At 39.8% G+C, this 13,799-nt stretch overlaps 3 protein-coding genes across 4 annotated transcripts in view; 1 reads left to right on the top strand and 2 right to left on the bottom strand.

The window, feature by feature from the left end:
* Window positions 1-832, top strand: part of adamts7 (a disintegrin-like and metallopeptidase (reprolysin type) with thrombospondin type 1 motif, 7) — an 84,029-nt gene extending 83,197 nt beyond the window's left edge. Inside the window, exon 24 of the mRNA XM_019886931.1 lies at window positions 474-832. Within this exon, the coding sequence (XP_019742490.1) occupies window positions 474-622 (149 nt within the window). The 3' untranslated portion in view covers window positions 623-832. The remainder of the gene's footprint in view (window positions 1-473) is intronic.
* Window positions 833-6,334: 5,502 nt separating this feature from the next.
* Window positions 6,335-9,570, bottom strand: calml4a (calmodulin-like 4a). Of its 2 annotated transcripts, XM_019886455.1 has the most exons (5): window positions 9,225-9,570; window positions 9,117-9,147; window positions 8,750-8,890; window positions 8,423-8,611; window positions 6,335-6,568 (listed from the first exon to the last, which is right to left on the bottom strand). In XM_019886455.1, the coding sequence occupies exons 1-5, from the start codon at window positions 9,225-9,227 to the stop codon at window positions 6,471-6,473; spliced, it is 462 nt and encodes a 153-aa protein (XP_019742014.1). In that variant the 5' UTR covers window positions 9,228-9,570; the 3' UTR covers window positions 6,335-6,470. The 2 variants fall into 2 exon arrangements, with proteins under 2 accessions (XP_019742014.1, XP_019742015.1); XM_019886456.1 differs by lacking the exons at window positions 9,117-9,147; window positions 9,225-9,570 and adding an exon at window positions 8,984-9,012.
* A 2,233-nt stretch (window positions 9,571-11,803) lies between these two features.
* Window positions 11,804-13,799, bottom strand: part of cln6a (CLN6 transmembrane ER protein a) — an 8,873-nt gene continuing 6,877 nt past the window's right edge. Inside the window, exon 7 of the mRNA XM_019887029.1 lies at window positions 11,804-12,866. Coding sequence (XP_019742588.1) covers window positions 12,596-12,866 — 271 coding nt within the window. The 3' untranslated portion in view covers window positions 11,804-12,595. The remainder of the gene's footprint in view (window positions 12,867-13,799) is intronic.

The raw sequence follows: 13,799 nt of genomic DNA, 5'->3' as shown, positions 1-13,799 counted from the left end.
CCCCCCCCCCCCCCCCAAGCTGGCCTCCAGATTTTGAATTGTAACAGGAAAGAGTGGGCTCTTTTTTTTTCTTTCTTTCTTTCTGGGAATACCTGTTGAGCACTTCCTGCCAGTTCATAATGAGACAAAATGACCAAGAAAGCAATGAGTGCTTGATAGGCACACAAGAGCTCACTCCGTTTTGCTGAATGCTCTGCTTTTTCAGCAACATGAGCAGAGGAGTTCAGTAACAAGAATTCCAGATGTTTCCTTTTCTCCCTGACAGTGGTTCAGACCGAAAAAGAGAAACGAGACTGAATGTTGGATTTAAACCTTTTTTTTTTTTATCTGACTTTTCACCCAGAGAACTCCAAAGTCACTTATCTGGCAAAGCGACTCGTTCTCAATGTAATTCCCAGGTCAACAATAAAGGTTGTACCACATTTCTGTCCGTTGGTCTCAAATTTCACCTCTGTGTCTTTCCCCCCAAACAGGAGAAGTTTGTCTCCGCGATCGTCTCACATCCCGCTTCTGTCAGACTCTGCAGTGGTTGGGCCGTTGCCAATTGCCAAACGTGCGAGCGCAGTGCTGCAAAACCTGCAAGCGACAGCCAGGCCGGACCAGCAGCATCAGTCACCACTGAGTCACGAGCAAAGCAACCACTCATTGATGAAATGTGGATTTTTGTCACCCCAATAGACTGCCGGTTTAACTCCACTGTTCAGTAACGGAGGGAATGTAAATATTTAGGTTGACTTTGTTGATAATATATTGCCCAGAATGGCAAAACTGTCACTGACAAAAGGCTACAGAAGATGGCGCTCTCCCATCAATGTAGCCAGCTTAGAATATACAGTGTGTGTGTATATATATATATATATATATATATATATATATATATATATATATATGTATACACACACACACACACACACACACAAAACTAGAGAAATGACATATCAATGTTTGTGGTTGGTAGCAGGTACAACAGAACTGAATGTATAAATTAAATGTGTAAATTCGCATTTACTGAGGTGCTGACATTCCATACGTGTCTGTTTACCAACGCTTCAGTTCTGCAAATACGCAGCGAACGAAAGGTGACTCGACGTGATATTCTGTGGTTGCAAGACAATTGTAGCGGTGCAACATTCAAATGTCTTCTCTTGGATGATTGGTATCATCTCAGTCATAAGCTGCGCAACAGCTGATTTGCCGTCAAAACGTGTTTCCAAACTTTGACTCATTTAAAACATCGTCACAGCTGTCCGTAGTGTTCAATCTCAGTACCGTTCTCAGTACAAGTGATAGTACAAGGTTAACGCATGATCCACTGCGCACATTTTAAATATAATACTTAAAAACGATGTTAAATGGTGCTCAAGGAAAGTACAAGAATCATTCAGGGATGATGTGATGATGACAACAAATGGAGAAAATTGGGCTGCAGCACATTTGGTGCTTGGGACAGCGTAGGCGGGCCCGGTGCCTTAATTAAAAATTTTAATTCTGTACCTTTCATATCGTTCCTGACTTTTGATAGTAAATTAAGAGTCACTCACGTGCAGATTTTTTACCTAGGTAACTGGTGCCAAACTCAAGGCCCCAGGGGTCAGACCCGGCCCGCCGTATCATTTTATGGGGCCCGCGTTAGTAAATTATGTGTATCAATTTCATGTTCCTTGCTAAAATGTCCAAATCGTCTTCATTTTGAAAAACGTTGCGATATTCTCGGCATCTTCACTGGTCTCTTATTTCAAAACTAGTTATTAATCACTTTGTTGTTAATGGTGTTTATTTATTTGGGATCACTGACATCCGAAGGAAACCGTCACTCTGATGTGGCCTGCGAAAAAATTGAGTTTGACACGCCTAACCTACATCGATATGTACAGGTCATATTACCGTAGGTTTTGGGAATTGTATTTTGGTGTGTATTGGTCTTTTCTACATTGAAACGCACGGTGCCACATGTTGTGGGATAGTTAGTGTTGGGTTTTTTTTTTTTTTTTTTTTTTTAAATATATAAAAAGATTTTCTGAAACAAAAATTGGCAACTGCAAATCTCAGACCCGGTTCTCTTTCTGTTAGTTTCTTTTGAAGGTTTTTGATGCCGCGTAAGAAACCAGAAATGCACAGGCGTGTGTATTAATGGCAAATGATCACATCCTGCCATAAATCAAACGTGGTGAAAAGAAAACTGCCAGCTAGGAACCCATAATTCCGTGAGCGGTAACATGACTCTAAATGTATGTTTTCTAAATGTACGTATTTCATACATTCACTCTGAAAGGTCACTCTGTTTTGGACTGCAATTTCATGCATTTATCTGGTGTCAACAACCAGCTGATGTCACAGGTCAACTAGAAATACATCTCATATGTCTGTCAGCAGTCAGGTTTTATTTGGTATTGTAATTTAATTTCATCGTATTCTGAACATTAACGGCTACTTATACTTTAACATGGACTCTACAGGTATATGTATCATCAGTTACTCCAACCCGCGAAACCAAATGAAATGCAATTAACTTGAAGCTGTGCTCCACTTTTTCAAGTGGATTTTCTCAGTCCCAGGATTGTGATTTTGTTTTAAATCAAGGGACCAGCTTTCAAAAAAAATGCTGAAATAACATTTCAGTCCTTGCCGTGGCGGTCCCTGCACACGTCTCAGGTTATTAGTGTTGGGTCATTGGTGCTGGCATTGGTGCTGGCATTGGTGCTCATATTACAAATAGTGCTCATATATATATGTGCTTTGCCTCATGCTAAAAAAAGGTTGATTTGTTCACAGCACAAAAATCAAGTGGCTTAAATCTTGCTTGTCAACAAATGCAGTGACCTTTGTCAATTTGTTTTGCCACAGAGGCGTAAACACAAAACCTACTGCATCTAGTGAGCTGCATTAAAAGGAAAACATTTTCCCCACTGCTTCCTTCTTATTTTTCTGAGGTATGCATTTATGGCATGACACGTGATTATTTGAATGACATGCAAATTACATATTTACTGGTACATTTGATTTCATAGTAGTGTTGTCTTTATGGGGACAAGTGTGTCAATCCATGCTTGCTGTTGATCTAAAAATCTCTGCAGGTCAGACTAAAATTCCTCTATTCCATGGCAAAGTTGAGGCTTTGTCAAATGTGGTTCTTCTTGCTATTGACACTTTTCGATTGGCAAGATCAGTCATTACCCGTTGCTTTTTCCAGTTGGCCGATCCGCTCAGACAGGGTTCCACGTGTGCAGAGCCAAAACCTATTTGGGTGACCAATACATACATGAGCGTTCACTGTTCTTGAGAACGCTTTGACCACTCAGTCTCCATTTTGCTGCGGCGCCCTGATTCGCAGCTTTCCTCAATCTCAGTTTCAAATCAAATTTGCTATCTTATCGTCATCAAATGTAACGTGGTCTCGGTGTTCTCCATGGGTGTTTATAAGCGTGTCTCTCACTAATGTTTTTAAAGAGTCATGGTTTTCTCAGTTATCCATCATACTATTCCAAAGTAGAAAAGCAACCAGTGGCTGCAGTGGAAAAGTGCCACGAGAGTGCTATTTGGGTGGGGGTGGGGGGTGCCTTTTCTAAGACAGAAAAAAATTATGTGAAAAAAAATGCTTGGAAGATAAAAAGAGCAATCGCAATGCACTTGACAAAGGGTTCAGGTGATAGTGTCACAGAGTGTAGTCTGTGGAAAAGTAGATTGTACATTCCTGCATGCAAATGGCTTAGAAAATAAAACAGCAGATGAGGGTATTGCCAAATGGACCAGTCGTTGAAAGAGATAACACAAATAGCTGAGATGTAAACACCAAAGGGAATCTTCCTCCTTTTCCTGTAATTAGCGGAGATTTCCAGGCGTGTCCATAATGCTGCAAGATTCACTTACCTGAAATCTAATTAGTCCAGTTTTGATTTCACACAATCCACTGAGGTATTAGAGCAAGGAACACAACTTGAAATAAAATGGATATAACAAGCTGACCCACCCCTGCTGAAATTCCAGGTTTCTGTGAAATGAAAAAAAAAATGAGACCGAGCTTAATAATTCCAACGTTTTTTTCCACCATTAATGGTATAAGCTGCACAATGCTAATGGAGGGTGGGGTGGGTGATGAAATGTATTAGAGAGGGGAAGTACTGTATAAGTTTGCAAGCCCACTTTTATTTGGGGATGTGACTGTTTGCAGAATTCACCAAAGACATTTAAACTCATGTTAAATTGGAGTCAGTGGCTCTAACTAATCTCAAATAAAGTTAGCTGTTCTGTGAGGGTTTGCACGGCATTTTTGTCGTTACCTCTTTGAGCAGGGATGGCCAATTTAAATGCTGAAGGGGAGGAGGGGCGGGCACAATTTTTCATCAGTGCGACTTGGGGGCCACATTGGACTATGCACTTGCGAACCAGATGTATGGGAAAAATGCTATTTTAGATATAGACATAATACATGCAGTTGTGCAAAATACGTGCTCTCAATATAATTCATTTTTCATATTTCTCAGTGCGCATGTATAAAACATCCAATATCCTTACCCAACAACAATGGGTGTGAATGACTATATATGTATGTATGTATGTATGTATGTATGTATGTATGTATGTATACATACAGTATGTATGTATATATACGTATATATGGTCATTGAGGCATGTGTACTAAAAAAAACAAGCATTTTTTAGACATTCACATCAATTGTCTGTGCCTTGCCATGGTACATACCGTATTTTCCGCACTAAAAGGCGCACCTAAAAGCCTTCCATTTTCTTCAAGGCTCACAGCGCGCCTTAAAATCCGATGCGCCTTGTGTATGGTCATTACGGTAATATGTCAACCCCAAAATGACTCCTCGCTAGAGACATGTTTACAACGCAGAGTTCAAACTTAAGGTGATCGGTTTCACAGTTGAATACGGAAATAGAGCAGCGGCAAGAGAGTTCAACGTTAACGAGTCAATGTTATAACTTGCTGTTGGTTAAGTGAACTGTGTCGCTACTTTATTAAATACGTTTTACTGACATCTGATCGTGCTATATCAATCAGGATGTAGTGTAGTGTTCTGTTGGCATTTCCTTGAACCTAGCTCGATCTGGTGGATGAATTGTAGATTTCGTCATATAATGGGGTGCATCCAATATATGAAAAAAAATACAAAATGGGCCATTCATTGAAGGTGCGCCTCAGAATCCAGTGCACCTTTTAGGTACGTATATATAATTTAGCGTAGCACACTGACTCTTCCTTACCGTGTACAGAATAACCATTCAATAAGTTTTGTTTGTCAAATGTATGTCAAACTATACAAACTTAAGGGTAAATCTTACTTTACTCCGTAGGTAAGTTAATTTTCATGCTGTATGCATGAAATGGCGTCACACTATTGTTCCAAAAGGGGTGATTCAACACGGGATGTGTTGATGCTTTCACCTGCTCAACAGGCTTTTAAAGGAAAAAAAAACACGTGTGTCCCTATGGAAACAAGTTTTAGCACGCACATAGCATTTTATGAAATGACTGAAAAACGTACTGATGGTGGAAATAAAATATTCAATAGTTCCACTACCCGCTTGCAATGTGCTTGCATACCGTGCTGGTTGGGAAACACTGCCTGAAATGTTTGATTCTAACTGGGTCCTTTTGTAAAAGAAACCACTTAATTTAGATCAGGGGTGCCCATTACGTCGATCCTGATGTACCGGGAGATCTAAGACAGGTCCCAAGTAGATCCGAGGAGTGTCTAGGAGAAAAAAAACAAACAACCATTTGTGTGTCTTTGTACATGTTAGTAATATATATATTTTTGTGTTAATGTACGCTGCACCCTAATCATCTTATCAGTCTCATTTTCACAAAAAAAAAAATATTAAAAAAATAAAGTAGGTAAATCTTGAATTTACGGTGGCGCGTGATTACGTCACCGGAAGTTGTTAGTGCTCAGCAGTCTGCAATTGCAGCTTATGATCAGAGCTGTTGCGCTCTATCTTTTATCGTCATTATTCTCATTCAGAGTTTGCTTCGTGTACACTTCACCGAGGGCACGGGCAAAGAATAGGAATCTAGGAGGGCCCAGGGAAGCACTTTAAAACGGTACGTGTGAGCTACGATAGTTTACAGACTGCAAAAGTGCATCGCATGCCTCAGTTTCAGGCTGTTTCTCGTCATGGCGTGCGCGCGCGCGTGCGCGCGCCGGTAAGGGTAGATCCCGGGAGGTTAGTTGATCGAAAAGTAGATCTTCGGTCCAAAAAGTTTGGGCACCCCTGATTTAGATGATAATGATGGCAATACTTTGCATGAATATGCAAACAAATTATTCAAAAGTGATTTTGAATTCAACTCGATAAAAAATTCAAAACAATGTGCTGAATGAGATGCCTTTTAATACAATAGACACAAAAGCAGGACCTTCAATGTTTCTCCAAACGTAATGAAACAATTCAAATGAGATTGGCATGCAGAAATGTATGCGTATGTTTATTTCTCACACTGGCTCAGCTCAATAATCCACAGGTGGCAGAGTCACCATTTCGGCAAACTTTTCATAGTTTACAACTCCATTTGGCTTGATGTTTGCTTCTTTGAACAGCTCATCCACTAGAAAAAGCAAACAGAAAATAGCTTACACAGAACGTGCCAAAACACTGGGAACGAAATGAAATTTGTGTCCGAAACTCAAACGAACTGCTCGGTGGAAACCATGCTTCACGTTTATTTGATGTAAGCTTCCCTGCACCAACACAGCATCACATGAATAAACTTTGAATACACTGTGCAGTACCTGACTTCCTGCCATAGACAATATCATTTTCTCACAATCATTTGTAGACTTCAGTTTGACATTTTAACGCATTGATTATTTTGGATGTTTCTTTTCCTGACCGCTAAATGAACAACAATCAATCAGTCTGACAATGATTGAATTATAACGGCAGACCCCTCTGTATTTTAAATCATATTTCAAGTGACTTTTGTGCTTTCTATATACGTATATACTTTTTAAATGTTATGATTTACAAAGTCCCAAAATTGTGATGTCCTGTTCTGAAAAGGTTTGAAAGCACTGACATGTTCACATCCAGTGTCAGCTGCGGAATATACAGTCTAACAGCAATTCTGTTGACAGGCTGGGCATGTCAGAATTTTCAGCATCTTATGGGAGGGCATCAATCATTATGGGATATCTCATGGTTATCAAGATGTTGTGGATCCAACAGGCATCGGCTTTATTCTTAATGGTTCACAGTGACTGAAGTGTCATAGCACTTGCATTTCAATTATTTTCCAATTGAAGACTAGTAGTATGGAGGACAAAACTGCTACCCAAAACCGAAGCCATAATGTTTGACTCTCTTTTGTCTCAGTGTAGTACACATTGCATGCATTCTATAAGGGCTGTCATTATTGTAACACCAAGTCAATATTTGGCTACCGTATTTTCCGCACCACAATGCATTTATGAGTACAAGGTGCACCTTCAATGAATGGACTATTTCTAAACTGTTTTCATATATAGGCCGCACCAGATTATCAGGCGCATGGAATAGAAGCAACAACAGTCACTGCGGTTGCGTTATGCATCAACGAGATGGAGCTATGCTAAAGGGAATATAATACAATCCAGCTTTCTTTATATCGAGCTTTCACAGAGCTGCAGCTCTCACAAAAGCACTTTCGAGAACACATACAGTGCACCTTATAATCCGATTTGCCTTATATGTGAATCAAGATTCAGATTTCTTGGAGGTAGTATTTTAAATATTTGCCTTGGAAAAAATTGAATGTTTTTAGGTGTGCCCTATAGTGCGGAAAATATGGTAGTTTCTAAATGGATGCTTATGTTCGTCTGATGGTGAAATGTTCCCCCCACCTCATTAAGATCTCCATTTTGGTAGTTTATTAAATAATGCACGAAATTCTTTTTACCGGTTATATAAAAAATGCAGTACCTGAATTTTATACCAACTTACTACTATTAAGTTGATTACATAGCATCGTCAAAAATATTTGTTTACAAAATTTGGCATAAATACAGTACATTATGGGATGAACATTACATAATGACAAAGTACAAAGTAATAATAATGATGATGATGATTATTATTATTATTATTGTCATTATTATGATTATTATTATTTGCACCAGTAAAGAAAATTGAATTGAATTGAATACAACTTTATTGTCAAAAGTGCTGTATGTGTCGAGCCCAATTAACATGTACTGGTCTATACAGGGAAAAATAAAACTTTTTTCAAGTGAGACTCAACACAGCAATTTTTCTACACCTCCAAAAGTAGTTTGATTTTCTTAAGGTTTCATCTGAGTTGGACCGGTATTTTCACTTTGTGCATGGAAAAAAAAAGGCATTTTGCAGGGGTGTTGACATTTTTGTAATGTCTTAGAGAAGAGAGAGGCTGTCCTCAGTCATGTTGAGTGAGCCTTTTTCTTACCTTCTTTGACAGTAAGTTTCTCTCCTAACATGGTGAGCTTGGCTCTCAGCTCCGAGGCTTGAATGTATCCTTTCTTTTGTTTGTCGGTCATCCTCAGGGCTTCAAGAATTTCTGTCTTAGGGTCTTCCTGTTGTATTTGCCGGTGCATCATGGTCAGGAATGTAGAGAAGTCCAAGCTCCCTGACTTTTCTAAAACATAACGAACCAATTTATATGTACAGTACTTGGTATATTCAATTCAAGTGAAATAGCCATGGACCAACTTGAGTTACTGCACAAATGTGTTTTGCGAAGCTTATTGCTATTGTTATTTGGTTGCTTGATTACCCATTTTGTGAACTTGAAGATGTCTTTCAATTTCACCAAGTGTGGGGCTGCTACCAAGGCAGCGCATAACTGTGATCAGGTCCTTAACGTCAATCCTTCCCTTTTGTTTCTTGTCATATAAAGAAAAGCACTCCTTGAACTCTGAAAGGAAAATTCAGTCGTGACTTATATCAACAGTTTTATCCCGTGCAAAAGTGTCTAATCAAACAAGTTCACTTGAGGAAGTAGACGGACATTCGAAATTACACATTATTTCAATTTCACTGCAGACTGCCGCACAGTTGAAAAAGGCACACTTGCAAGTCCCCTTCAAATATTCTGTTGCGCACGACAAGGGGAGAAGGATTGTGCTGCGAAGAAATCTTACCGTTGATTTGAGCTGGTGTAAAGAATTTTGCCTGTGTGATGAAAGAACAATGTCCAATCAAAAACTCATGCTGGTCTTTGAAAATCTAACACAAAGAATTGTTCTTACCATTTGAAAATACTTAAGTTGCTTTCCAGGAAGAAGAAATTAATTTCCTGAAGTCTGTCCCTCCACCTGTTTAAAGTCCAACACCAACAGGCCTGCAAGTAATTTAATACGTGTTGCTGTCGAAACACAGATACCAGATCCAAGGTGCAGTTTAACCCTGTCCCTTCCGAGCAAGCGACAAGAGCAACAGTTCAAAGATAACAGTTCAAATGTTCAACAAACACTTGATTTGAAGTACATTTGAGTTCGGATGAAAACAGACAGATAATTGACAGGGTGAGTTAAAAAAAAAAAACATGAGAATAGTATGAACAAAAAATGCAGCTACATTACTATCATTATGTCACTCATGGCGCAGTGATACATTCTCCTGACTTCCACGCAGGCCACCTGGGTTCAGTTTCCACGCGATGATGGTGTGAGTGTGAATGGTTTTCCGTCTCTACATGTTCCCTGTAGTTGTCGGGCGACCAGTCCAGCACATGTTTTTCGCCCAATGTCAACTGGGGTTGGCTCTAGTTTCTTGAAACCCTGGATTGGATGAACGGTATAAAAGAAAATGGATGGGTGGAAATTATTATGATACTAATCATGATGTATTATGTCATGCCGACTGATACGTGTTACATTAACAATAAAAAAGTTAACATTTATCTCGATATCGGTAATAAAAAAAGATGAGCAAGTCAACTAAAATCAGTCGGGATTCAACAAACAACAAAATGAATCAATTTAGAGTTTGACCAAAATGTGCCCTATATTTTGAAACTAAAACTGTGATGATACCGCACGTGCTGTCACCTGGTACTAAAATCAAATCTTCATCCTACGGTGTATCTTGAGACTTATGAGCAGCTGAGTATCTCTCAATACACCTCGTAAAGGAAGACATCCAGGAGCCAACTCATTTGGCTCCTCTCAATGCAGGGGAACAGCGGGACTACTCTGACACCCTTGCGGATGACCAAGCTTCTCACCCTATCGCTAAGGGTGAGCCCAGGTAGCCTGTGGAGGAAACTCATTTCGGACGCTTGTATTGATGATCTTTCGGTCCCAGCCCACAGTGACTAAAGGTGAAGGTGGGAATGTTGATTGACTGGTCAACAGGGGCGTCACTAGGTTTGAAGAACAAGGGGGGCTTAGCCCCAAGGGGAACACAGCCCCTGTAGGGGGGTCCGGGGGCATGCCCCCCCGGGAGAAATTTTTTCTACATTCTGTTAAAAATCCATCAATTCCGTGCACTTTGAGAGCAAAATGAAGAGGCTATGAAGAACTACACACATCACATTAGTATCCTCTTTACTATGATGGGGCTTCCTCCCCTGGACTTTAACTGGACTAGATAATAGAAATTATAAAGAGTTCAAAAGTTCAATCTTGGTTGTTCAAGGGAATTAGAAGGATGCCCGATAACATAACCTATATGACAGTAGTCCTATATTCCTCTCTGCCAAAATGTATTAATATATGCTTAGCCCCCAGAAGACTATGTATTTCCCCGCCCCCCCCCCCCCCCCCCCCCGCTCACTCTCTGTGCGTCTTTAGCCTGATTCCGATCAAATAAATACATTTATTTATTTTATATTTATTTATTTATTTTATATAGGCCAAAATCTCAATAGGTGTTGCCTCAAAGAGTTGGTGTAATGATTATTTGTGTATTTAATAATAAAATGTTGCTTACTTTTTATTAAGCACCACCTTAATTTATCCAAAAGTGAACACTTGTTACAGTGAGTGCAGTTTCTGCTGTTACTGGAGATATTTTAGCGGACTATAGTCACTAGTTTTACCAGCATGGATGCATTGAATACTTAATTTACCTTTCTAAAAAACTGTCGAATATCCATGCTGTCGACTCAACCTGACTTTCGGCAATGAACTGTCAGTTGTTGCGTTAGCATTTGATGTGGCGATGGTGACAGACACGTCAAATGCAAACGCAACACCTGTTGCGTTCAGGAAACCTGGGAGATTTAACATTACAATAATGGCAGGTTATCGAAATATAATTTAAAATGGCCACATAACGTTGAATTTGATGCAGTATATTAGCAAAAGTACAGGAAAAATAAATAATACTTTTTTTTAAATAATGCAATGAAATTATTTAGGGGGGCTAAAGACATTTTTAGGGAGGCTGAAGCCTCCCTAAAATAGGCCTAATGACGCCCATGCTGGTCAATAAAGAGCTTCGCCATTTGGCTCAGCTTTATCTAGACCATACCACACCGATTAAGAGTCCAAATCTCTGCAGACGCTACACCAATCTGCCTATCCATTTTTTCCCCTTACTCATAAATCAGACCCCAATATACTCGAACTCCTCCAAATGGAGCAGTGATTCCCTTGCCCTCTCCCACACATAAGCGAGCCCATGAGAAGGAATTGATTGCACCGGATTGTATTTAGGGGTATCAGAGTACAGTGGGCTGAATACAATGCAAGCCACACTTTTCAGATCCGTATTAGCTTAAAGCTGTGTATCATATTCATTGTACTTGACAATCACATGCTACTCTGTGTTTGGTCTATCAAATACAATCTGAAAAAAAAAACCAAAAAAGTTTTGGGTTATAAGGTCAAAAGAAATTTTTATTCAAGGGGTACAGACACCTTTTGAAGGCACTGTGTATGCAGTATGTACTGCACATATGACTGGCATCAGGCTCAATCCTTGTTCCTCCAAAATACTCACTTTTAAAGAGATCCAACGGCATGTTTGCTTAACTATTAATTTTAGATCGTCAAAGTGAACAAGCCATTTTCAACACTTTAGATTGATCAGTGATTTGTAAAAATAATCTCACACACACACACACACACACGCGCACTTGCGCGTGGACTGACCGATTGTATGGATTTGTGAAAAAATAATAAATTCGCCAAATTTGGACATGGGAGGTTTCGGGATGACAATCTCAAAATATATTTAAACGCTGCACTGTAAAATGAAACAAATAACAATATCGACCGTGGCAAATGTGCCAAGAATTAGGGTGTTTGCTTGGGAGCAGAGGTTCTTTACAGAAATCCACAACAGCACTGATTTTGTGCATTCCATTCTTCTTTTATTATTGAGGTCAGCACAGTAGTGAGCAGCCAGGACAGTGGGTGTTGAATACACAGGTGAACATTGGTTCTGCCTTAACAAAGAGGTGTCGAAAATGTAATTTGAGAAATACTGCCAACAATTCAGCAATGACAAAAACATAATAGCTGTAACACATTGTAAAAGAGTTGTAACAGAATTTTGTTCCTTGATCACAGGCTATCTTCTCTAAAAAGAAAGGAAAAAGCAATACGGTTTCAAGCAGGCAGACAATAAATGGTCATATGGAGTAATGATGTACAAACCTGAACAGTTCAGATTAGTGCTCTTTCATGATATGTAACATGTAGAAGGACCAAGGTTCCGGAACATACACGAAACCAGGGTACTTGTTGCGTAGCACCGGGTCATTCCATAGATAGACAACCCAGAGTGTAACGAGAAGCACAGTAACACTAAAACTATGGAACAAGAAAAGACCATTGCTGTCTGGGCTCAGGCCATTATGCCTTTGATAAATCACCAGAGCCACCATCGCAAAGAAGGTGAGAAGAAAGAGTTCAGTGATTTGTCCTTCCGTGACCAAGTACCTGCGGTGGAAAGGAAACAAAGACACTCATGCCACAATTGGACTGCAAATTAAAACAACTTTGACATTCACAAGAGCCAAAACAACAAACAAGCACACAGATGTAGACAAGCTAGTGGGAAGCTGAGGCAGACAGTATTAATAAAAATGCAAATGATCTATATTTATTTATTTATTTATTGCATGTAATGATGTTTGACCTTGGAGGTTAGCCTTAAAACCTGTTTGTCAGAGGTGGAAGTGATTAGGTTATCCTTGCCAAGAATCACCTCTTAAGTCTGGCTGTGATGCGGAGACAGTGCAGCTTTTGTACGTTACTACTACAGCACTAATATGGAGGTTGGTTCCCAGGGTCGGCTCACTCATTCAGCAATCAAAGCAAACTTTAAAGCTGCCATGGCCTCAATGGCCAACGTAAAATAGTGTGTGTGTGTGTGTGTGTGTGTGTGTGTGTGTGTGTGTGTGCGTGCGTGCGTGCGCGCGCGCGTGCGTGCGTGCGTGCGTGTGTGTATATATATAATCACCTTCACGTAATTACGTTTTATTAAAACTAGTTATTGACTCTTAATGTCAAGTCAAAATGTTTTACTATGAGCAAAGGAAAGATGCGTGAATTAAAATTAATATAAATGATGAATTAAATAAGCCAAGCGGAGCAAGGTCAACTAGTTTGAAATCAGTTTTCCTGCCCAGAGCACAAAAGTGAAGCACCCAGCTAGCCATAGCTGATGATAAACCAAATGTAAATAAACATCAGCTAGTAAGTGCAGAGTGGTACAAAGAGGCTCCCTCAACATACTGCTGCACTGAAACAAATCATGGAGGACTGAATCATCCACACAAGTCCGAAGAGGCAGCCGGTAAGACAAAGTTTTGTGATCAGTTAGTTTATGACCAGGCCAGCCCAGCAGGTTACATAGAGCAGGGGTCCCCC

This window comes from Hippocampus comes, unplaced genomic scaffold (genome assembly GCF_001891065.2).
Source record: "Hippocampus comes isolate QL1 unplaced genomic scaffold, H_comes_QL1_v1.1 scaffold261, whole genome shotgun sequence".
NCBI lineage: Eukaryota > Metazoa > Chordata > Actinopteri > Syngnathiformes > Syngnathidae > Hippocampus > Hippocampus comes.
Note: the sequence above shows the minus strand (reverse complement) of the source record. Positions and strands in the feature narration are given on the sequence as shown.